Source organism: Neomonachus schauinslandi, chromosome 4, assembly GCF_002201575.2.
Source record: "Neomonachus schauinslandi chromosome 4, ASM220157v2, whole genome shotgun sequence".
NCBI classification, from domain to species: domain Eukaryota; kingdom Metazoa; phylum Chordata; class Mammalia; order Carnivora; family Phocidae; genus Neomonachus; species Neomonachus schauinslandi.
In genome coordinates, this window is record NC_058406.1 from 41338360 (window position 1) to 41362077 (window position 23718).

A 23718-nucleotide genomic window follows, 5' to 3' on the forward strand; every position below is an offset into this window, starting at 1 on the left:
AAACCAGTGACCAGTGTGATACTTTTTTCACCATCTACAGTAGAAAATGAAAGTATATGACTGGAATCACAACACTGTATTGTATTGCTTCCATATGGACTTTTTAAAGAAATATAATATTGGAATTCCATAAGGTACCTTCCCTTGCCACTTTTGAACCACCTGTGCTTTCATCATTAATTCATGATATTTCCCAATTAAAATCTTTTAACCAAGATAGCTTTTGAAGAGCAAGAAAGAAAGATTCTTAATTTTTGTTAATTGCTTAGGGTTGTGTTTATCAGATTGTGGTCCTTTGTCCACCAGAAATCTGGAATATTATTTATTTTTAAAAGAATATTTGTGAACCCCACTCTAAGACATTTAGACTCAATAAGGCTGGATGAGGTACAAGAATCTGCATTTTAATAATCTCCCAAGATAATCCTAATACACGTTTGAAACCAGTGAGTGTAGGACTGTATTATATTTGATGCCTCATTTAGTGGGCACAACAATTCCAATAGATAAGTTTTATCTTTTATATTACGGATTGTGTAACTAAAGGTATGTGACAGTTAAGTAACAGTAAGTTAGTGGCAGAGCCAGAAATTACTTAACCACCCCGTTATCTTAAATTTTGAGAATGGGGTGCTTGGACAGAAACCAATAAAATTTCAGTCACTGGGATGTTATCTCTAATACCAGTCACCCTTCCATATATACCAGAGGATATTGGCACTGGTATATGAATTATCTTTTTTTGGTTTTGGTTACTGTGAACCTGAGCAACAAAGGACCTCTAGTCCTGATCTGAAATATTTACTCATTCATTCATTCAGAGAATGGTGCAGAGAGAAATGAAAAAATATAGAGAATTCTTTTAAGGAATTTAGTTGCAAAGGAGAGCAGAGGAAAAAGATGGTAGTTGGCTGAGGAACTGTTTTTTTGTTTTTTGTTTTTTTTTCTTTAAGATGAGAGGAAAAATAGCTTTTTTGTATGCTGATATGAATGATCCAGTACAGAATAAAAAATTGATATAAGAGATAGAAGAACAGCCAAAGCAATGTCCTTGAGTAGACAAGAAGTGACAGATGTAGCATGTAAGTGGAGGGATTACCTTTAGAGGGGAACCCAAAAAGATAATTTATGGTAATAGGAAGGCAGCATATGCATGTTTATGTACTGATAAGGAGGATGCATGTAGTAGTGAGAATCTGAAGTTCTTTTCTGAATGTTTCAATTTTCTCAGTGTAATTGGAAGCAAGGTTCTTTAGCTGATAGTGACAATTGGGAGGATTTGTTGGGGTCTGAGGAGAGGGGAAAAGATGAGAAACAGTTATCTAGGCCAGAGGGAAGCAAATGGATTTTATTGTACTATAACTTTAGCAATGTTCTCAAGAAACTGAATGTTGGGGATTTGAAAGTGAAAAGTTTGCTACTGGTTTACTCTAAAATCAGTAAGAATTTATTTAGTGCTTAGCATATAAGAGGCACTGTACTAGGTCTGGGAAATACAAAGATGAGTTATCTGAATAGAAAAGATTCATTAGCCCTACAGAAAAATCCCTCGATATGAACAACTCGATACCTTCCTGGACCAGGTGGGCAGGAACTACGTGTTGATAAGTGATTGCTATGCCCTAGGCTCTTTGCACATGAGGATAAAAAAGATAACTTAAGACATCTTAGAAATTGTTATAGATCAACAAAGTAAAGTTTCTATGTTAACAGGGCTGGTATTAATAATGTGAATAAAGAGAACTAATTTTTTTCCAGCTTGTGGTTACTGGGATGAGAAACCACCCTATGAATTTGCCAGTACAACTTGCTGCAAGCGCCTGTGTGTTTAACTTAACTAAGCAGGATCTTGCTGCAGGAATGCCTGTCCGACTCCTGGCCGATGTGACCCATTTGCTGCTCAAAGCTATGGAACATTTTCCCAATCACCAGCAGGTAAGCATGTGGGAATTCCTATTCAAATAGTCCTTTTAGTGTCCCCTACCCATCTTCTACCAACATACAGTTCAATTTAGTAGACCAAGGCTGGAAATTAAAATGCCTTTGTAGACGGTAAAGTAATAAATTTATGGTATGACTGAGTGTAGGAAAACAGAGAAGTAGAAAACTAAAGAGTACATTCCCTGCCAGAAGTATTTAAATCCAAATGCTGAGGGAAATAGTGCAAACCATAAAAAACTCATCTTCCCCCTCAATCTTGACTTTGTGATAATTTCAGCAAATAGCCATAGCACATTTGTTCTGAGCCAGGCACTGTCAAGTACTGGCATACAGAAATGAGTAAGACGTGGGTTTTCTACTTCTAGCTGTATGGTGGACTTCATAACCTGTCCTAGCCTCAGATGAAAATTGAAAATATAAAAATCATATTTTTAATTCTTAAAACTTAGCAGCCAGTTGGCAAGTTAATAAAAAATACTCAGAGGCCAAAAAATAAATCTCAAATAAATCTTTTTAAAAAAAAAATGGCAATCCAGATTGGTGAGTGGATCATTAAAGCCAGCTGCCCTCATTGAGGGCAGTTGCCAAATTGGATGAGCTTTAAGCTTTGTTTTGTGTGTGTGTGTGTGTGTGTGTTTTGTTTTAATTTTATTTATTTATTTGTCAGAGAGAGAGAGAGCAAAGGAGCACAAGCAGAGGGAGCGGCAGGCAGACTCTATCCTAGGACCCCGGGATCATGACCCGAGCTGAAGGCAGACGCTTAACTGACTGAGCCACCCAGGCATCCCTCGTTTTTTTTAGATTTTTTTTTTTTTTTAAGATTTTATTTATTTATTTTACAGAGAGAGTGAGAGCACAAGCAGGGGGAGCAGTAGAAGAGAGGGAGAAACAGTCTCCCCGCTGAGCAGAGAACCCGATGCGGGGCTGGATCCCAGGATCCTGGGATCATGGCCCAAGCTGAAGGCAGACACTTAACCATCTGAGCCACCCAGGAGCCCCAAGATTTATTTATTTATTTTAGAGAGTGAGCATGCATGTGTGTAGGTTCAGGGAGAAATATAGGGAAAGGGAGAGAGAATCCTCAAGCAGACTCCCCGCTGAGAGTGGAGCATGTTTTGGGGCTCAATCCCAGGACCCTGAGATCTTGACCTGAGCTGAAATCAAGAGCTGGTCACTTAACCGACTGTGCCACCCAAGCACCCCTAGGCTTTGGTTTTTATGGCCTCTGGGAGCCAGGTGGATAGAGGACAAAGCAGGACCCACCCAAAGGTCACCGGAAGGGAGGGAGATTAGGTGATATTAATTCTTTTTATTATCCTGTCTCATCTAATAGAAAAGACAAAAATATGCGCAAGTAAATTCACATGGATCCAGTGGAAGTTAGTCTTTCAAAAGTAGGGAGGCAGAACAAAAGTTGTAAGAAATAATTGGTGTTTCATCAGTGATCTTCCTTTTTTTATAGAAGCTACACCTAGTTAAAAAATAACAAAACAATATTTTATTCAGAAATTTTTTTTCTCCCTTTGGTTCTTTAGTTACAGAAGAATTGCCTCCTTTCACTTTGCAGTGACCGGATCCTTCAAGATGTTCCATTCAACAGGCAAGTGTTAGCCCCAGAACTTAAAATGGGCCAAAATGGAATTTTAGAATTCTGTCTCGGGCCATTTCTTACCAGTTGGCATATCCTTGGTGTATAGTTAATAAGTGGATGGGATTCTACACTACCTTAAAGAATGCTAACTCTACTTTCTCTCATTTAGTGTTTAGACATTCCTGTTAACAGATGGGCCTGTTTTCGTAGCCCTTTGCTTAAAAATTTATATTATTATAGTTTTTAGAATATCCACACAGTATTGTAGGCTGAAGAAACTGAGGCATATAGATTCAGTGTCTTGCTCATGGTTTTGTGTCTAGTAACTGCAAGGCTGGAAAGACTCAAGTCCAGTGTTCTTTTCTCTGTATCATACCTCTTATTATTATTGTTATTTGATACTGAATTATAGAAGAAACTTTTTAAGTAGAGGTTAAGGGAGGTTATATAGCTGGATTCAAGTAAATATAAAGTGTTCTTCCCTTGCTTTCTAAGATGTGATTTGAGAGCGAAAAAAGATTTTTTGTCATCTTACTATTTTAAATATAATTTTTAATGATGGTATTGAAAAAGAAAATATACTTATGATTTAATGAAACGTATATTTCTCAAGCAGCAATTTTACTGTGATTTATTTGGGTAACAGTACACTGTTATCTGGCACAGCTGAGGAATGAGATGTTCCATTTACTATTTCAAATAAATAGTTTGGATAAAAATATAACTACATATATCTCTCATGTAGATTACTAATTTTATTTTGTAAATACTGAGCATCTGTACTGATTACATGAAGTCATATGTAGGAAAGACATAGTCACTTTCCTAAAGAAAATTGTCAACTAACCCAGGGGTTGACAAACTTCTTTTAAAGGGCTAACTAATAATATTTTGGGCTTATAAGCCATAGGGTCTCTGTTGCAACTACTTAACTCAGCCATTGTACCTCCAAAGCAATTGAAGATGATATATACACAAATGGTTTTACTATGTTCCAATAAAACTTTAGAAAACAGGCAGCTGGACCCACAGCTATAAAATCACTATATGTAAGCCATACTTTACTTACCTCTGATCTAGCCAATACACTGCTAGATTTGAGCTTCTTTGTGGTCAGAGACTGTGATTGGTTAATCTCTTTGTCTCTAGTGCTTAAGTGGATGTTTGATGGATGAATGAATGAAAAATGAGTATGACAGAAGACAGAATTTTTCATAGAAGAAGATGACAGAATGCATTGGGCCCCCAAACGAGGAGGGAAAGATTTCATCTGATTGGTGATCATTAAAGATTTCATGTTAGTGATGGCATTTGAGATAATAAAGATAACGACTAACCTGTATAAAGCACTTCTATTGCCAAGCACTGTGCTAAGTGTTTCACATATGTTTATTCAGTCCATACAAAAGTCCTGTGAAATTGTTATTCTTATAATTTTCATTTTATAGATGAAAAAACAGGCAGAGAGAAGTTTAGTAACTTTCTCAAGGTGATTAAGATATAGCAAGTAGCAGAATTTAGATTTAAATCCAGAATGACTCCAGAACCTCTACTTTTTACATCCTTGCTGTATTGCTTTGAAGATGAGAGCTGGTTGAATTGATTGTTTTATGTTGTGGGATCTGCACAAATACAGGTACAGAGGAAGTTTATAATAATAATAGAAAAAAACCTTTATCAAAAGCTTGGTATGTGCTAAGTTCTGTACTAAGTCTTAAGTTTTATGTGTAATATTATTTAATCCTCACAACAATCCTATTGAATAGATCTTATTATTTTACAGATGAGAAAATTGAAGTTCAGAGAGATTAAGGAAATTGCCCCAGGTTCCCAAAGTTAGTAAGTGGTAGAAGTGATATTTGAAACTGGGCTGACTCCAGAATGTGTGATGTTCTTAACGACTTTCCTGCATTGCTTCATATGATAAAATAACATATTTTATTATTATCAACAACATTAGGTAGAACTAGAATTTAAACCCCAAAATACAAGGAGCTTTAGAATCTGTGCTCTTTTAACAGTAGGGCTATCTTAATCATAATTGTGGGCATGTTTGGGGACTAATGAGCAGTCCACTTTGCAGTAAGCATCGGGTAGGCAGGAAAAAAGATTTGAAAGTACGGGCCCATTGTTAGAGTCTGAAAATACTGTGAGTACAGGAATGACATCATACCTAAGTTCTCTGACAGATTTATATATTACCAATGTGTAGGCACAAATTGAAGGGAAAACAATGAGGCAGAATGGCCCATTAGGAATCTACTGTAAAAGAATCTGAGGTGGCCTTGGGAATAGAAAGGAGGTAACAGTAAATTCGAGAGAATTTGCAGAGGAGTAATTTATATCTCTGTAATTCAGCCAACATGTATTAAACACTATTCATGTGTAAAGCTCTGTATTGGGTTCTTGGTATAAAGGGCTGAATAGGACATAGTCCTTTACCTCAAGGAACTCACGGGCCAATGGGGGATTCATGTGAGGCTACAGATAATCACTCTGATAGAGTTACAAACAAATACTAAGGAGCAGTGAGAAAGCAGTAATAAACTTGTCAAGGAAAGCTCCTCAGCGGAAGTGATATTTGAGCCAAGTCTTGAAAGATGAAAGATATATTATGGATATATTCCTTGGTGTGTCATCCTGATTTCTCTCCTCATTTCACACCCCACATTCTGTCCTTTGACAAATCCAACTATCTTCCAAATATATCATGAATTCAACCATTTCTCTTCACTTCCATTTCTACCATTTGGACTAGACTAAAAGTGATTTCTCTCCTGAATTATTGTGGTAGCCTATGAACTGCTCTCTTTGCTTCTTTCTTTTCCTTCTTGAAGTTTACTTTAAATACAGCTAATAGAATAATCCTAGTAAAAACATAAGTCAGTTCATGTCATATCTCTGCTCAGAATCTTTCTATGGCTTTCTGTCTCCAAGTAAAAGCTAATTCTTTACAAAGACCCTATGATCTGGCTCCCCTGTTATTCTAACCTCATGTCTTAGTACTACTCTTGTTGTTCCCTCTGCTCTGGCTCTCACTGGTTTCCATGCTATTTCTCAAAACCTCCACGCATACTCCCAATTCAGGGTCGTTGTGTCTTCCACCCTCTGCCTAGAATGGTTTTCCCTTAGATGTCCACACAGCCAGCTCTCTTACTGCCTCAAAAGTTTCAGTGAGGCCTTTCCTAAGTAGCCTTACCTAAAATTCAACATTTCATATTCTCTCTTTACCTGCTTAATTTTTTTCTCTATAGCACATACCACATATTTTACTTACTTGTTTGATTTATTATCTGTCTTCCACAAGACAGTGTAAGCTCTATGAGAGTGGAGATATTTTTCTGTTTTGTTCACTACTCTGTCTCCAGCACCAGGAACAGTATCTGGCACAAATCAGGGGCTCAATAAATGTTTGTGAGTGAATAAATGAATATTTCTGTTGTGCTAGGTACTATAAGGACCCAGAAAATACTCAATACAGCATAGAAATTACTACAGGATAGAAATATGTTATAATTCTAGAAGATAAATGCCAGATAGTTGTGATCATATTTCCCAAACTCTTGTTTCTTTGCAAAGTGTTGTCAGAATTTACAACTAGGCACCATTTCCAAAACACTCAAGTGTAATTATTATTCTGTATCAATTAGGAATTTTCCCGTTCTTTCTCACCTACCTAAATTGTAGCATCAGTTCCCAGCTAGAGCTCTGAAACTGCCTGCACCTCTGGGATTCATTCATGGAAACCCTTTGTGTGTTTTCAGGTTTGAAGCAGCCAAGCTTGTCATGCAGTGGCTCTGCAACCATGAGGATCAAAACATGCAAAGGATGGCAGTTGCTATCATTTCCATCCTGGCTGCCAAGGTATCTGAACTCCTATTATTGAACAATTTTCTGTAGGCAGCTATTTCCTGTTACAGTTACTATTTTCCCCAAAATCTGGGTGCCAGAGAAGTTAGCCTCTTTGCCAGCCTGTTTATTTTTTTTTTTTTTTATTTTAAAGACTTTATTTCTTTATTTGACAGAGAGAGAGACACAGTGAGAAAGGGAACACAAGCAGGGGGAGTGGGAGAGGGAGAAGCAGGCTTCCCGCGGAGCAGGGAGCCCGATGCGGGGCTCGATCCCAGGACCCTGGGATCATGACCTGAGCCGAAGGCAGACGCTTAACGACTGAGCCACCCAGGTGCCCCTGCCAGCCTGTTTATTCAAGCTACATTCAATATTGCAGAATTCCATGTTGATCAGAGATTTTAGTCTGACCTTTGGAGTCTGTTGCGGTGAATGATATTAAACTCACACTAGTGAGTTTTTTTTTTTTTTTTTTTTAAAGATTTTATTTATTTATTTGACAGAGACAGCGAGAGCAGGAACACAAGCAGGGGGAGTGGGAGAGGGAGAAGCAGGCTTCCCGCTGAGCCGGGAGCCCGATGTGGGACTCGATCCCAGGACCCTGGGATCATGACCTGAGCCGAAGGCAGTCGCTTAACCAACTGAGCCACCCAGGCGCCCACACTAGTGAGTTTTTGGACATTTACTTTGTCTTCTGCTTGCTTGCAGCTTTCTACAGAACAAACTGCACAGCTTGGTGCTGAGCTCTTCATTGTCAGGGTAAGTCTATTATCTCCTCTGTGCAGACCACTAGACAGTTTCCATTTTCATTGTTTTCAGGCAGTGTTGTGTATCTTCTGACATTTTATATTTCAAAACATTATTTTCATTACTTCTAACTGGATGTATTCATTTATTTTTATAGAGGCAGCTTTATTCCTTAACAGAGATGGAAAGAGCCCTGAACTAGGAGTCAGATGACCTAGGATCTAACTGTAAAGTCAGTTTGTGAACTTAAGACAAATTATGTGAACCATAGGAGCCAAAATAAGCCTTAAGATCCTACCTAGACCTAAAATTCTGTTATTTTGTTATTTATGAAGAAAATGTAGAGACTATTGTAGGCATAAAATTGTGCTAGATGCTTTGGGAAAAAAGATAATTTAAATAATTAACAAGTAATTTTGCTTGCTTACACTCAGTTAAGGAGATGATACAACGAACAGTGAAAAGTTAAAAAAGCTTTACATAGAATAAATATAAACAGTGTCCTAGGGAGGACTGGAGGAAAAAGTCTAGTTCAGAGTTTCTTGCTACAGTCCTGGCATGAGGTGTTGAAACAGTAATGGTAAATGAAAAAGTCAAATGAAAGACTCCCTCTTTTTTCTTTTTAAGATTTTATTTTTAAGTAATCTCTACACCCAACATGGGGCTCGAACCCACAACCCCGAGAACGAAAGTTGCACGCTCCACCGACTGAGCCAGCCAGGTACCCCAAAAGACTCCCTTTTTCTGATTTACATATTATGTATGTAATGAGAAAGTCATTCCTTTGATAAATATGTGTAGAGTACTTACCAGGTACCTAGCACCTTACTAGACGTTAGGGATTTGCATTGAATTATATCTGAAATTTCTGTCCATAAGGAGTACTGGAGAAAATAGCTATCTAGACATGGTTGTAATACAGTCTAATATGTATAATAATAGCAATATGAATGAAAAGAGTAATGTAAAGAGAGGAGAAAGCTGTGGTAGTATAATGGAAAGAGTAGGAATTCTGGAGTTGACACATTTGGGTTTATTCCCAATTCTATCACTTACTAGCTTGGGCAGTCACATAAATTTACTTAGGGTGATAAACTACTTTGTACAGTTATTATGAAGATTAAATGAAAAGGAAATTAAGATTAATTGAAGGGGAGGCACCTGGATGGCTCAGTTGGTAGAGCATGAGACTCCTGATCTCTTGGTCGTGAGTTCAAGCCCCACATTGGGCATAGAGCTTACTTTAAAAAAAAAAAATTATTTGAAGTAATATATGCTAAGTGCTTAGCACAAAATACAGTATATGTTAGATAAGTAGAAAAGGATGCTGATTTTATTTATTTTTTCTATTTTCAGGGATGACATTTTAGTTTTAAATACGGCTTTTCATTGTTATATATGTGTTTCAGTAATTTTGGTTGGGGGTATATTCAAAGATTTTAAGGAAGTAATGCACTTACATGCTTTGGGGGAAGATTAAGCTTAGTTTAAGCAGGAATTAGTAGCAGTAGTAGTGGCGGTAGTGATGATGATCACTAGCTTTTTTTAATCTCTTGATTATCACCTACAATTTACAGATGAGGAAACAAAGGATCAAATTGGCAAACAGGGTTACATAGATGCAGATTCTAGTGCCACACTCTTAGCCACTATGCTATTAAGTTACATAATTGCACTGAGATGTTTTTATTTCTAAAAATTTTTTTTCCTGAATTGTGTGTAACTTTACGTAATAGTGTTCATTAATGTTTTCTTATATCTGTTTGAACAGAGCTCCCTTTTACCCCCAAAACTATAATCTAAAAATGGAATTATGGGGTGCCTTATCTAGGTATCAAAACATTTATCTTTCAGACTTAAATTTCTTAGGTTAAGGCTATGATAGAAATAATTTACAAATGGAATTTCAAAGCTATTATCTTATTCAAATCCAATATAGACTTTAATTCTCTTACTATTGTATATAATTTGTTCTTTATTTTCTTAAGGAAAACTTGGAATTAGATAGAATTAGGTCTTCCAATTCTTATTTTCTCTTACTAAGTTGACTATGATCAAATTACTTAATATTTCTCAGACTCAATTTCCTCTCCTGAAAAATGGACATAACAATACTATAATATAGGATATAATTTGCTGATACTTGATAAATGTTAGCTTCCTTTCCCCTTCTCCCCCTCCACTTTTTTTATCCCAGGATCTGAAATGAATATATGATGTGACTGATTGGGTAAGATAGTTTTCCTAAGCTTTAATCAAGCTTTAATCATTTTGGTTTTTATTTTATTTACAGGGTATTAGATTATAGGTATCATCAGAATAATAAAGTATTTCTGAAGATCCTATATTTTTTTCTTGTTGAAGGAAAAATCTGATCCAGGAAGATGTTTGTTGTACTTATAAAAACGTTTATAGGAAATGTTTTAAGCCATGAGACCAGTTTTCATGACTTGTGATTATCATCACTAATTATAACAGTTTCATGATGAGAAATTCATTGTTTTTCTTCTTTCAGCAACTTCTTCAAATAGTGAAGCAAAAAACCAATCAAAATTCGGTGGACACTACTTTGAAGTTTACTTTGAGTGCACTTTGGAACCTCACGGATGAATCTCCAACCACTTGCAGACATTTTATTGAAAACCAAGGGTTAGAACTCTTCATGCGGGTTCTAGAGGTTAGAATGGGAATTTAGCCTATAGTTTTGACATTGATTGATTTTAAGTATTCATTTATTATATTTGGTTCTTTAGGTAGTTATAGGTTTCTCTTTCTTTTTACAGTCTTTCCCAACTGAGTCATCCATTCAACAGAAAGTCCTAGGACTTTTGGTAAGATATAAACATTTCCTGCTAAATTCTAAGCTGTAATTAATTATTTTCCTTCTGAGGTAATACGTTGAAAGTTATTTCTCAGGGTGCCTGGGTGGCGCAGTTCGTTAAGTGACTGACTCTTGGTTTCTTGGTTTCAGCTCAGGGTGTGATCTCAGAGTTGTGAGATTGAACCTCACGTGGGGCTCCATGCTCAGCACAGAGTCTCCTTAGGTTTCTCTCTCCCTCTCCCTTTGCCTCTTGCGCATCCCCCTCCCCCAAGGAACACACACTCTCTCTCAAATAAATAAATATTAAAAAAAAAAAAAAAGGAAAAAAGTTGCTTCTCTATTTGTAAACACCTAATGACATTAGAAAAAATATACACTATAATAAAGTGAGAAAAGCAGGCTATAAACAATGTATACATATTAAGATTTCACCACATTAAAAGGAAAAACATAAATTACATACTTTATTATATATTGTTTGATATAGTACAAAGCTTCACTGTGAGCAATTTTACTTTTATAATCAGAAAAAAAAAATCTCATGAAAAAATGTCACTAACTGAGGCACCTGAATGGCTCAGTTGGTTAGGTGTCAGACTCTTGATTTTGGCTCAGGTCATGATATCAGTATTGGGATCGAGCCCTGTGTCTGGCTCTACACTTGGCAAGGAGTCTGCTTGGGATTCTCTCTCTCCCTCTCCCTCTGGCCCTTATTACCCTGCTCACACGCCCTCTCAATAAATAAATAAATAAAATGAGTTAATAAATCTTTAAAAAAATGTTACTAACCTCTAACTATTCTTACATGCTATGTTTGGTAATTAATAATCGGTACTTAAAAGGCTGCTTAAAAAATTAGATATTCCATAAATATATTGGATATAGATTAAAGTGAGCCCTCTAGGATTTTGAGGCAAAGGTGAAGGAGCAAATGTTTATTTATTTATTTTTTTTTTAAGATTTTATTTATTTTTTTGATAGAGACACAGTGAGAGAGGGAACACAAGCAGGGGGAGTGGGAGAGGGAGAAGCAGGCTTCCCACAGAGCAGGGAGCCCGATGTGGGGCTCGATCCCAGGACCCTGGGATCATGACCTGAGCCGAAGGCAGATGCTTAACCAATTGAGCCACTCAGGCACCCCGGAGCAAATGTTTATTATGCTTAATCACTGCCATAGGAAAAGTGCCTATGTGGTGAAAGCTATTTTAGAGTCGACCTCTGCTCTTGAGAAATTAGATAATAGGAGGCATAAATGAGTGAGTAAAAAAGGTTGTAGATTAGTGTTTGTTTTACAGATGCAAGAGTATGAGATACTAAACAATGAGAGATGGATTTTTGGGAAAGCTAAGGGCTGGCATTTAAAGACCTATCTATTCACTATAGCTTTAGTTATATATAAAGTAGAAAATGTAAAAAGATCCAAATGCTCAGAAATAGGGAAGTATTAAACAGATCATAGTATTTGATTGTTTTATTCAAGGTTCATAGGATTACTAGATACAGAAGTTGGTTCACATCACCATAAGAGGAAAAGTAGAATTCATTTAAAATATTTAGAGAGCTTTCATAGAGCTTTAGAAATGCTTTTTTAGGGTGCCTGGGTGGCTTAGTCGTTAAGCGTCTGCCTTCGGCTCAGGTCATGATCCCAGGGTCCTGGGATCGAGTCCCACATCGGGCTCCCTGCTCGGCAGGAAGCCTGCTTCTCCCTCTCCCACTCCCCCTGCTTGTGTTCCTGCTCTCGCTATCTCTCTCTCTGTCAAATAAATAAAATCTTAAAAAAAAAAAAAAAAAAAAGCTTTTTAAAATTTATTTATTTATTTATTTATTTATTTATTTATTTAATAAAATGCTTTTCTTTTTAAATTTCAAAAAGAATACATGCTTATTATAACTAACCAAACAATACAAAAGTGTATTTAAAAAGCTTAAGATTCTGTCCTGAGCGGGTGCCTGGGTGGCTCAGTCGGTTAAGCGATTGCCTTCAGCTCAGGTCATGATCCTGGAGTCCCGGGATCAAGTCCCACGTCAGGCTCCCTGCTCAGCAGGGAGTCTGCTTCTCCCTCTGACCTCTCTCTCTCTCTCTCTCTCATTCTCGCTCTCTCAAATAAATAAATAAATAAAATCTTTAAAAAAAAAAAAAAAGATTCTGTCCTGAGCCTTTAATCATTTTCATTTCCATGAGGTAATTAATGTTAATACAACCCAATGTGCTTCCTTCCATATCTTTCTCCATTACTTAGTGACTGATTTTTTTTCCAATAATTTATTTTAAAATATTGGTTCTAATAGTTTTTTTGTGGGCAGAGAACATACTTTGATTTGAGTCCTTTGGAATTTATTGAGACCTGTGTATGGCCCAGAATATGATCTATCTTGGTAAATATTCCATGTGCACTGAGAAGAATGTATATTTTGCTGTTCTTGGTATAATGTCCTGTAAATGTCTATCAGTCTAATTTGTTGTTATTATTTAAGTATCCTTACTGATTTTCTGCCTACTTGTTCTATTATTGATAAAGGAGTTTTGAAATCTTCAACCAGAATTGTTGATTTATCTATTTCTTCTTACAGTTATATCAATTTTTGCTTCATGTATTTTGAAGCTCTGTTAGGTTCATAAACTGTTAAAATGTCCTCTTGATTAATTGACCCCTTATCATTATAAAATGACCTTCTTTATCCCTGGCAATATTCTTTACTTTGAAATCTCCTTTGTCTCATTTAATATAGTCATTCCAGCTTTCTTTTGACTAAGGTTAACATGGTTTACCTTTTTACAGCCTTTTACTGTTAACATGTATATGTCTTTAATTTAAAGCGTGTTTCTTGGGGCACCTGGGTGGCTCAGTCATTTAAGCGTCCAACTTTTGATTTCAGCTTAGGTTATGATCTCACGGTTGTGAGATTGAGCCATGTTGTTGGGCTCTGCGCTGGGCTTGGATCCTACTTAAGATTCTCTCTCTCCCTTTGCCACCCCCCCATCTCCCATCCCCCACTTGCACACACCTGTGCACACACTCTCTTTCTCTCTCTTAAAAAAAAAAATGAAGTGTGTTTCTTATAGACAGCTATGTACTTTGCATCTGCTTTTTTATTTTTTATTTATTTATTTTTTAATTTTTTAAAGATTTTATTTATTTATTTGACACACAGAGAGATCACAAGTAGGCAGACAGGCAGGTAGGCAGGCAGACAGAGGGAGAGGGAGAAGCAGGCTCCCCACTGAGCACAGATCCCATGTGGGGCTCGATCCCAGGACACCAGGATCATGACCTGAGCCGAAGACAGATGCTCAACTGACTGAGCCACCCAGGCGCCCCTTGCATCCTGCTTTTTTATCCAGTCTGAAAATCTGCTTTTTATTTGGGCTGTTTGGATCATTTAAATTTAATGTGAGTATTGACATGGTTAGATTTGAGTTCATTAACCTGGTATTTATTTTCTGTTCATCCCATCTGTTCTTTGTTTTCCCTTCTTTTTCTGCCTTCTTTTGGTTTAAGTTCTTTTTTATGATTCCATTTGATCCCTTCTCTTGATTTATTAGTGATTACTCTTTGTTATTTTAATGATTGCATTGGGTTTGTAGTATACATCCTTAATCACAGTCTTCCTTTAAGTGATTTTATACAATTTCAAATATATTTCATACATTTCTTATACATATATATGTGTAAGAATTTTATAATAGTAGGCTTCCATTTTTTCTCTTCTTTCCTTGATGCTATTATCATGCATTTTATTTTTACATATGTTATAAACCATACAGACATTATTTTTGTTTAAAATGTCAGTTATCTTTTAAGGACATTCAAATAATTATACTTAAATGTTTACCCAAATAGTTACTATTTCTGATACTCTTCTTTCCTTTATGTAGATCCAGATTTCTATCTGATATCGATTTCCTTCTGCCTGAGAGACATCCTTTAATATTTCTTGTAGTGCACATCTACTGTTGATTAATTCTTCAGCTTTTATATGTTTGCAAATATCTTTACTTAACCTTCGTTTTTGAAAGATGTTTTTGCCAGATATAGAATTCTAGGTTGACAGTACTTTAAACATGTTAACTTTTTTCTTAGTTGCATTTTCAAGTGAAAAATCTGATGTCATCATTATCTTTATTCTTCTGTATGTACATTTTTCCTCTGGCTACTTTTAAGAGATTAGCAATGATTTTAAGTGATATGATTATGATGTATCTTGATGTAATTTACATCATGGTTCCTGTATTTGGGATTCATTGAGCTTTTGATCTATAGGTTTATAGTTTTCATCAAGTTTGAAAAGGTTTTGGCCATTATTTCTTCAAAATAATTTTTTTTGTACTGTTCTTCTTGCCCCCAACCCACTGGAGACTTTGGAGACTACAGTTTCTCATATATTAAACTGCCTGAAATTGTCTCACAGCTCATTGGTGCTCTTTTAATTTTCTTTGTTCATTTTTCTATGTATGTTCCAATTTGGATAGTTTCCATTGCTATGCCTTCTAATTCGGTAATCATTTCTTCTGCAATGTCTGATCTGCTATTAATCCCATCCAATGCATTTTTTTTTTAAAGATTTTATTTATTTATTTGACAGAGAGATAGTGAGAGCAGGAACACAAGCAGGGGGAGTGGGAGAGGGAGAAGCGGGCTTCCTGCCGAGCAGGGAGCCCGATGTGGGACTCGATCCCAGGACCCTGGGATCATGACCTGAGCCGAAGGCAGACGCTTAACGACTGAGCCACCCAGGCACCCATCATCCAATGCATTTTTTATCTTAGGCATCATCATTTTCTTCTCTAGAAGTTTTGGTCCTTATCATATCTTCCATGTTTCTACTTAACTTTTGAACATACGAAATATATTTGTGATAACTGTTTTACTGTCCTCTGCTAACTATAACGTGTCACTTCGGGGCACCTTGGTGGCTCAGTCAGTTAAGCGTCTGCCTTCGGCTCAGGTCATGATCCCAGGGTCCTGGGATCGAGCCCCGCATTGGGCTCCCTGCTCCGCAGGAAGCCTGCTTCTCCCTCTCCCACTCCCCCTGCTCGTGTTCCCTCTCTCGCTGTATCTCTCTCTGTCAAATGAATAAATAAAATCTTTAAAAAAAAAAATAACATGTGTCACTTCTGGGTCAATTTCAAATGATTGATTATTCTCCTCATTTTGAGTTGTGTTTTCCTTCCACTTTGCATGCCTGGGAGTTTTTGATTGGATGCCAAGCATTGTGATTTTACCTTGTTGGGTGCTGGATATTTTTTGTTTTCCTATAAAATATTCTTTTTTTTTTTTCTAAAGATTTTATTTATTTTATTTTTGAGAGAGAGAGAATGAGAGAGAGCACATGAGAGGGGGGAGGGTCAGAGGGAGAAGCAGACTCCCTGCCAAGCAGGGAGCCGGATGCGGGACTCGATCCAGGGACTCCAGGATCATGACCTGAGCCAAAGGCAGTCGCTTAACCAACTGAGCCACCCAGGCGCCCTCCTATAAAATATTCTTGAACTATGTTCTGAGATATAAACTTACTTTTAAACAGTTTGACCATTTTGGGTTGCCCCAAAGTGACACATGTTATAATTAGCAGAGGACAGTAAAACAGTTATCACAAATATATTTCGTATGTTCAAAAGTTAAACAGAAACATGGAAGATATAATAAAGACCAAAACTTCTAGAGAAGAAAATGACGATGTCTAAGATAAAAAATGCTTGTTTTCATCACCTGTGTGAATGCTAGGAACTTTTCTCTAATCATTTTTTATCATTTCCTGCCCTCAAACGGTTTCAGTTGTTTCAGATAGGAGAGTAACTCTGGCCCCGTTTTACTTAATCTTGGCCAGAAGTAGGTGTTCTCATCAATCTTCCATCAAATAGAATTAAAGATGAGAAATGTGTCTTTTATATTTGCCAACATATTTCTCATACTACTCTTTACATATCTTTTAGGGTAGGTATGCTGACAATGCATTTTCGCTCAGGTTTTGTTTGTATGAAAAAGAATCTTGCTTTTACTTTCAAAGATACATTTCTAAAAAAGAAGATAGGGGCACCTGGGTGGCTCAGTTGGTTAAGCGACTGCCTTCGGCTCGGGTCATGATCCTGGAGTCCCGGGATCGAGTCCCATGTCAGGCTCCCTGCTCAGCAGGGGGTCTGCTTCTCCCTCTGACCCTCTTCCCTCTCATGCTGTCTCTCATTCTCTCTCTCAAATAAATAAATAAAATCTTTAAAAAATAATAATAAATAAATAAGAAGATAATTCCTGCCGAGCAGGGAGCCCGATGTGGGACTCGATCCCAGGACCCTGGGATCATGACCTGAGCCGAAGGCAGACGCTTAACGACTGAGCCACCCAGGCACCCATCATCCAATGCATTTTTTATCTTAGGCATCATCATTTTTTGTTTTTTGTTTTTTTTTCCTTTTCTTTCTGTGTTTTCACTTAGATGTTTCCTGGTTTCCTGTTGCTGTGTTTTTTAGTTTGTTAGGTTTTTTTCCTGCAACATCTCATCTGCTGCTAATTTCATCTGGTATATTTTTCTTGTTTTTTTTTTTTTAAGATTTTATTTATTTATTTGAGAGAGAGAGCACATGAGAGGGGGAAGGGTCAGAGGGAGAAGCAGACTCCCTGCTTAGCAGGGAGCCCGATGCGGGACTCGATCCTGGGACTCGAGGATCATGACCCGAGCCGAAGGCAGTCGCTTAACCAACTGAGCCACCCAGGCGCCCTCATCTGGTATATTTTTCATTTCAGATATATATATATACATATATATGTACATGTATATGTATATATATATATGAATACTTTTTATTTCTAGAAGTTACATTTAAATCTTTTTATAGCTTCATTTTCTCTCTTCAGGTTTATGTTTTCCTTTCATCCTGAATCATATTTATAACATTTATAGTAGCTGTTTTAAGTCTTTGTATGCTAATTCTATTATCCCTGTCATTTCTGCGTCCATTTTAGTGATTGACTTTTCTGTTGGTTTTGGATCATATTTTCCTGACTCTTTGTATGCCAGTCATTGTGGAATTTACATTGATTTTTGCTGGATTTTATTATTTTTCTTTAAAGAGTCTTGGACTTTGTTCTGGTATACAGTTAGGCTACTTACAGATCAAGTTGTTCCTTTCAAAGCATATTTATTTGCTTTGTTATAGTGGCTTCAGATTAGACTTTATCCTGGGACTGATTATAATTTAGCTCCACTCCTATGCAATGCTTTATTATGTGGTGTCTTCACTCTAGCTGATGGAAATGTGAACTGTTCCTAACCCTGTGTGGTTGGGCATGTGTTCATGTATTACTTTCTGGTAGTTCTTTCTCTAGCCTCATGGAGCTTCACTCTGCATCATTACCCAGCCAAGGATTTGAGGGGATCCTTCTGCAGGTATCTTTCTCTCTCTCTCTGGAGCTTTTTCTTTTCTAGTACTCTGTTCTGTGAATTTTTGCTTCCTTGGCCATCTTGATCACTGATCTCTGTCTCCTCAATTCAGCAAATACTGCCAGATTCTCTTTAGGCTCCCCATACTTGCACAGCAATGCTGGAAACTGCCCCATTTAAATACCTTCTCTCAGGTATAGACATTCTTGTATACCTGTTGCCCACTATCAAAAAAAAGTTCTCTCGGGCGCCTGGGTGGCTCAGTCGTTAAGCGTCTGCCTTCGGCTCAGGTCATGATCTCAGGGTCCTGGGATCGAGTCCCATATCGGGCTCCCTGCTCCGCGGGAGGCCTGCTTCTCCGTCTCCTACTCCCCCTGCTTGTGTTCCTGCTCTCACTATGTCTCTCTCTGTCAAATAAATAAATAAAATCTTTAAAAAAAAAAAAGTTCTCTCATATATTTTGTCTGGTTTTCTAATAACTTGTTTATGGCAGGAAAGAATGGCCATAATTTTTTTTTTTAAGAACTTTATTTTTGGGGTGCCTGGGTGGCTTAGTCATTGAGCGTCTGCCTTCGGCTCAGGTCATGATCCTGGGGTCCTGGGATCAAGCCCCGCATCGGGTTCCCTGCTCCGCGGGAAGCCTGCTTCTCCCTTACCCACTCCCCCTGCTTGTGTTCCCTCTCTCGCTGTGTCTCTCTCTGTCAAATAAATAAATAAAATCTTAAAAAAAAAAAAGAACTTTATTTTTGTTTTAATTAATCTATACCCCCAACATGGAGTTCAAACTTACAACCCCAAGATCAAGAGTTGCATGCTCTACTAACTGAGACAGACAGGTTCCCCAATAATGGCCATAATTCTTTTGATGTTCTATTTTGCTCTATTCCAAATCTTTCCTTTGTTTCTTGTTTTAATAGTGGTGTCTTTGTTGGGGGGGGGGGTGGCGTTCTTTTGTTTGTTTGTTTTTACTTTTTTTTTTTATCGGATACTATCTCACAGTATGAAGTTTGGGGAGGGGAGTCTATCTACTGTTGTGTTTGATGATTCTTACTTATTATGGATTGTATTCATTGCAAATTGTAATTTAGCACTGTGATGTGTCATCTTTCTGGGGCTTTAAGTTCCAAGTGTGTTCTTCTCAGAGGGTTTGTTTCTTTACTTTCCTTTTTTTCTTCCTTTTCTTGTTTTTGTCACTATAAAAATGCTATGTGAAAAATATAAATAGGGAAGAATATGAAAAACGAATGTGAAATACCTTTTCTTTTTTAAGATAGATTTATTTATTTATTTATTTATTTATTTATTTGACAGAGAGAGAGATGCAGCGAGAGAGGGAACACAAACAGGGGGAGTGGGAGAGGGAGAAGCAGGTTCCCGCGGAGCAGGGAGCCTGATGTGGGGCTCGATCCCAGGACCCTGGGATCATGACCTGAGCCAAAGGCAGATGCCCAACGACTGAGCCACCCAGGCGCCCTTTTCTTTTCTTTTTTAAGGATTTTATTTATTCATTTGAGACAGAGAAAGCATGAGCAGTGGTGAGGGGCAGAGGGAGAGGGAGAAGCAGACTCCCTGCTGAGCAGGGAGCCTGACGCAGGGCCCGATCCCAGGACCCCAGGATCATGACCTGACCCGAAGACAGATACTTAGCCAACTGAGCCACCATGCGCCCCTGAAATGCCTTTTCTTATTTGAATGTGTGAGATTAGAGAGGGGTGATGATTAATCATTGATGCTGGTGAAAAATAGATTATACACATTCTAAAGTGTATATAGTTAAACTTGTCTCTTCTATCCTCACTCTTTTTCATATTGAAGAAGAAAACTTGTTAGTCCTTACAAAGTATACATTTGGACATGATGCCTTTCACTTTCATTTATTATAGAATGACTTAAGCTAGGGAATGAATAGTCTCTTAACAATCAAAAGCTCAGGGTCCTGGTTCCTAAGAAATGGAATCAACGTGTTAGGAAGAAAATTGCTATTTTATAGTAGATCAAATGAAGTTTTAAGAATAAGGATTAATCTTCAAAATAGTAAGTTGGATCTTAGATCCTTTGGAAGATCAACAACAGTCTAAATTGGAAACCCCTCAGTTGTTTCCCATGTGAACAGAGGTCTTCTTATGTACTGCCTAGGGAAGCCATTCTAAGAAGGAACAGAGACTGCAATTATATAAACATGTATTGGCATATGCACAAATGTGAAGACTGTTATTATTAAGCACAGTGGGTTCCTTCTTAGAAGGTAAAGGGTCATTTAGCCATTTATTATTCATAATACTTTAATTTTTATATTTTCTTTTTTTCCAGAATAATATAGCTGAAGTACAAGAATTGCATTCTGAATTAATGTGGAAGGATTTCATAGACCACATCAGTAGCCTCCTACATAGTGTTGAAGTGGAAGTCAGTTACTTTGCAGCTGGGATTATTGCCCATTTAATATCTAGAGGTGAACAAGCTTGGACATTGAGCCGTAGCCAGAGGAATTCTCTTCTGGATGATCTGGTAGGGTCATTTGGTATTTCATAGAAGCATACAAACAACATTTATAGTAGTTAAACTGTCAGAGTTTCGTAATGCAACAATGCAGTGCTAAATAAATATTGTGTTCTTTCTTGTGTGTCTTGTGTTTTGCAGCATTCAGCTATTTTGAAATGGCCAACTCCAGAGTGTGAGATGGTAGCATACAGGTAATTAACAAGATAATTAATATTAAGCTAGTAACCTAGTCATTTTGCTTTCTTAGAGATCATTCCTACTAGGTATATAATGTATTTTTCCCTCAGGCATCTATCTTTTTACTGACTTTTAAAAGGATCAGAGTATTGTTACTTTTTTCTACTACCTGTCATTCATCAGTTCTTCGCTCATTCCACATTTATTGAAGACAGTGCCAAGGACTTGTTCTGTGCTCTTGAAATTCAAAGATGAGTAAGACATGGTGCCTACACACAAGAACCTTACAGCTGGGGTGCCTGGGTGGCACAGTCGGTTGGGTGTCCAACTCTTGGTTTCAGCTCAGGTTGTGATCTCAGGGTTGTGGTTGTTATCCGAATACGATCCTTTCTCAAATGGCTAAGACAAAGAAGATGTTCTATAGTTCACTTATAGTTTGAAAATAGTAGATGAAATTTCTAGAATGAAAAACTCAGGAATTTTGCTTTAGAAAATGACACTAAATATAGGATGTAACTTTTACTCCTTTCTTTTGAAATTTTAGGTCCTTTAATCCATTTTTCCCATTACTTGGCTGTTTTACAACACCAGGAGTCCAGCTATGGGCAGTTTGGGCCATGCAACATGTCTGCAGCAAGAATCGTACGTACCAAAAAGAACTATGTTTTTCTTTTTTCAGTGAAATTCTCCTTAGGCAGGAAAACCATTTCTACATGGTATATTGAAGTGATTTTTTTAAGGATACAGATTTTAAAAGATACAATATAAGAGAATCTTTAGGGGTGCCTGGCTGGCTCAGTTGGTAAAGCATATGACTCTTGATCTCAGGGTCATGAGTTCAAGCCCCATGTAGGACAGCAAGATTACTTTAAAAAGAAGAGAGAGGGACGCCTGTCTGTTAAGCATCTGTCTTTTGGGGCACCTGCGTGGCTCAGTCGTTAAGCGTCTGCCTTCAGCTCAGGACACAATCCCAGGGTCCTGGGATCAAGCCCCGCATTGGGCTCCCTGCTTAGTGGGGAGTCTGCTTCTCCCTCTCCCTATGCCCCTCCCCCTGCTTGTGCACTCGCTCTCTCTCTCAAATAAATAAATAAAATCATTAAAAAAAAGAGCGAGACAGAATCTTAGGTTATAAACTAAATTTATTCTTTCAGAATTAGCTTAGTAATACTAGATACTGAATGACAGTGGTGAATGAGGCACTGTTCTGACCTCATGGAGTATGAAGATTAGGAGCCTACAGTGAGTCCATATACAAAGCAAAAGTTTTAAGGCAATCCAGTGTTTATGGTTCATTCCAGTGCCCAATCCTCATCCACACAAAATCCCATTGTTTAATAAGATACTGCTTTCAGCACCCATAGTCTCTGGAGAAGCAAGAATTTAGATCAGATTCTGTATTACTCTTTTTTGAGGGTTGTGATACAACTCTTTGTTGTTTATTTATTAATAAAAACTCATTCCGTAAATGATTTGAAACATTACACAAGAACACTTTAATTGTAAAAACACTTTGAGTATAAATTAAAATATTTGAAATTAGAAATCAGGATCAAGGAAAAATAATTTGAAAAGAAATTAAAGATTATAAGGAAAATAATAGAATGTAAATATGTAGACCATACATGGTGATTCATGTTCTTTTTGTGACGGGGCTGCAAATAATCAGCTACAGGATTCTCTTTCCATATAAGGAGGAAAAACTATTCCATATCCTCATGGGAAAGCTTTTCTGAGCAATTAACTACAAATTAAATTTCTTTTATAGAACCTCGATAGTGGTGATATTATAAATGGCCTTATATAGGAAATGCGAGTGTTGTTTTTAACAATAGTCTTGTAGAAAAGAGCAGTAACATTTTATTAGATACTTTCTTAATCTTTGATGAAAACTCAGTGCATACTGCAAAAAGGGGACTCAGTAAAAGCTCTTTTCTGTGGGATAGACAGGGGAGGAGTGTTTAGGGAATGGGATGTGACATACAAAGCTGCTTTGTACCCAACTAAACTTCTACCTGGAAGCTTTTCTGACCCTTCCTACTAAATTCCCAGTTTATTCATAAACATAAGCTGTCTCTGATCCAAAAATTTCCTCCTTTTATTGTCCCTACAGGTTCTGAGAACTCCCTAGTTTCTTAACAGCCTATCCCATGTTATACCCAGCCTCTAATCTCTAGGCTTCTTTCCTTATTACTCAAACAATGGGCTTTTCACAGTTTTATAAGAGAAGAGAAAACATAAAGAATAGTGTATTTTCATATAAGTGGGTTTTTTTTTTTTTTATGACTACTTTTAGGTGTAGGTGTTCTTTTAAGTTTACTCTGTGGAGTGACCACCCTGAAAAATTTATTCTAAAATGCACTGTGGGGGTGGGGGGCGGTGCCTGCCTGTCTTAGTCGGTAGAGCATGCAACTCTTGATCTTGGAGTTGTAAGTTAGAGCCCCACAATGGGTATGGAGATTACTTAAAAATAAAATCTAGAATAAAATAAAATAAAATAAAAATAAAATACACTGTAGGGGCACGTGGCTGGCTCAGTCAGTAGAGCATGAGACTCTTGATCTGGGGATCATGAGTTCGAGCCCCCCCAATGGGTATAGGGATTACTTAAAAAAAAAAAAAAAGACAATAAATAAAATGCACTGTCATTGGGGAATGTTAGAGTAGTTTATCTCCAACTCAGGTAGTTCAGGTTTCTGCATTCTTGCTTCCCAGGCTT

General features: G+C 37.3%; 1 protein-coding gene and 1 non-coding gene across 2 annotated transcripts in view; both read left to right on the forward strand.

The window, feature by feature from the left end:
* The window catches only part of ZYG11B (zyg-11 family member B, cell cycle regulator), a 50046-nt gene that overhangs the window by 20967 nt on the left and 5361 nt on the right, over positions 1-23718 (forward strand). The window contains exons 4-12 of the mRNA XM_021684448.1: positions 1759-1935; positions 3477-3541; positions 7297-7396; positions 8090-8140; positions 10644-10805; positions 10912-10959; positions 20634-20831; positions 20964-21016; positions 21547-21644. Coding sequence (XP_021540123.1) covers positions 1759-1935; positions 3477-3541; positions 7297-7396; positions 8090-8140; positions 10644-10805; positions 10912-10959; positions 20634-20831; positions 20964-21016; positions 21547-21644 — 952 coding nt within the window. The remainder of the gene's footprint in view (positions 1-1758; positions 1936-3476; positions 3542-7296; positions 7397-8089; positions 8141-10643; positions 10806-10911; positions 10960-20633; positions 20832-20963; positions 21017-21546; positions 21645-23718) is intronic.
* On the forward strand, positions 9288-9360 carry TRNAR-CCU. Its single transcript has one exon. It is a non-coding gene; the product is annotated as a tRNA-Arg (tRNA).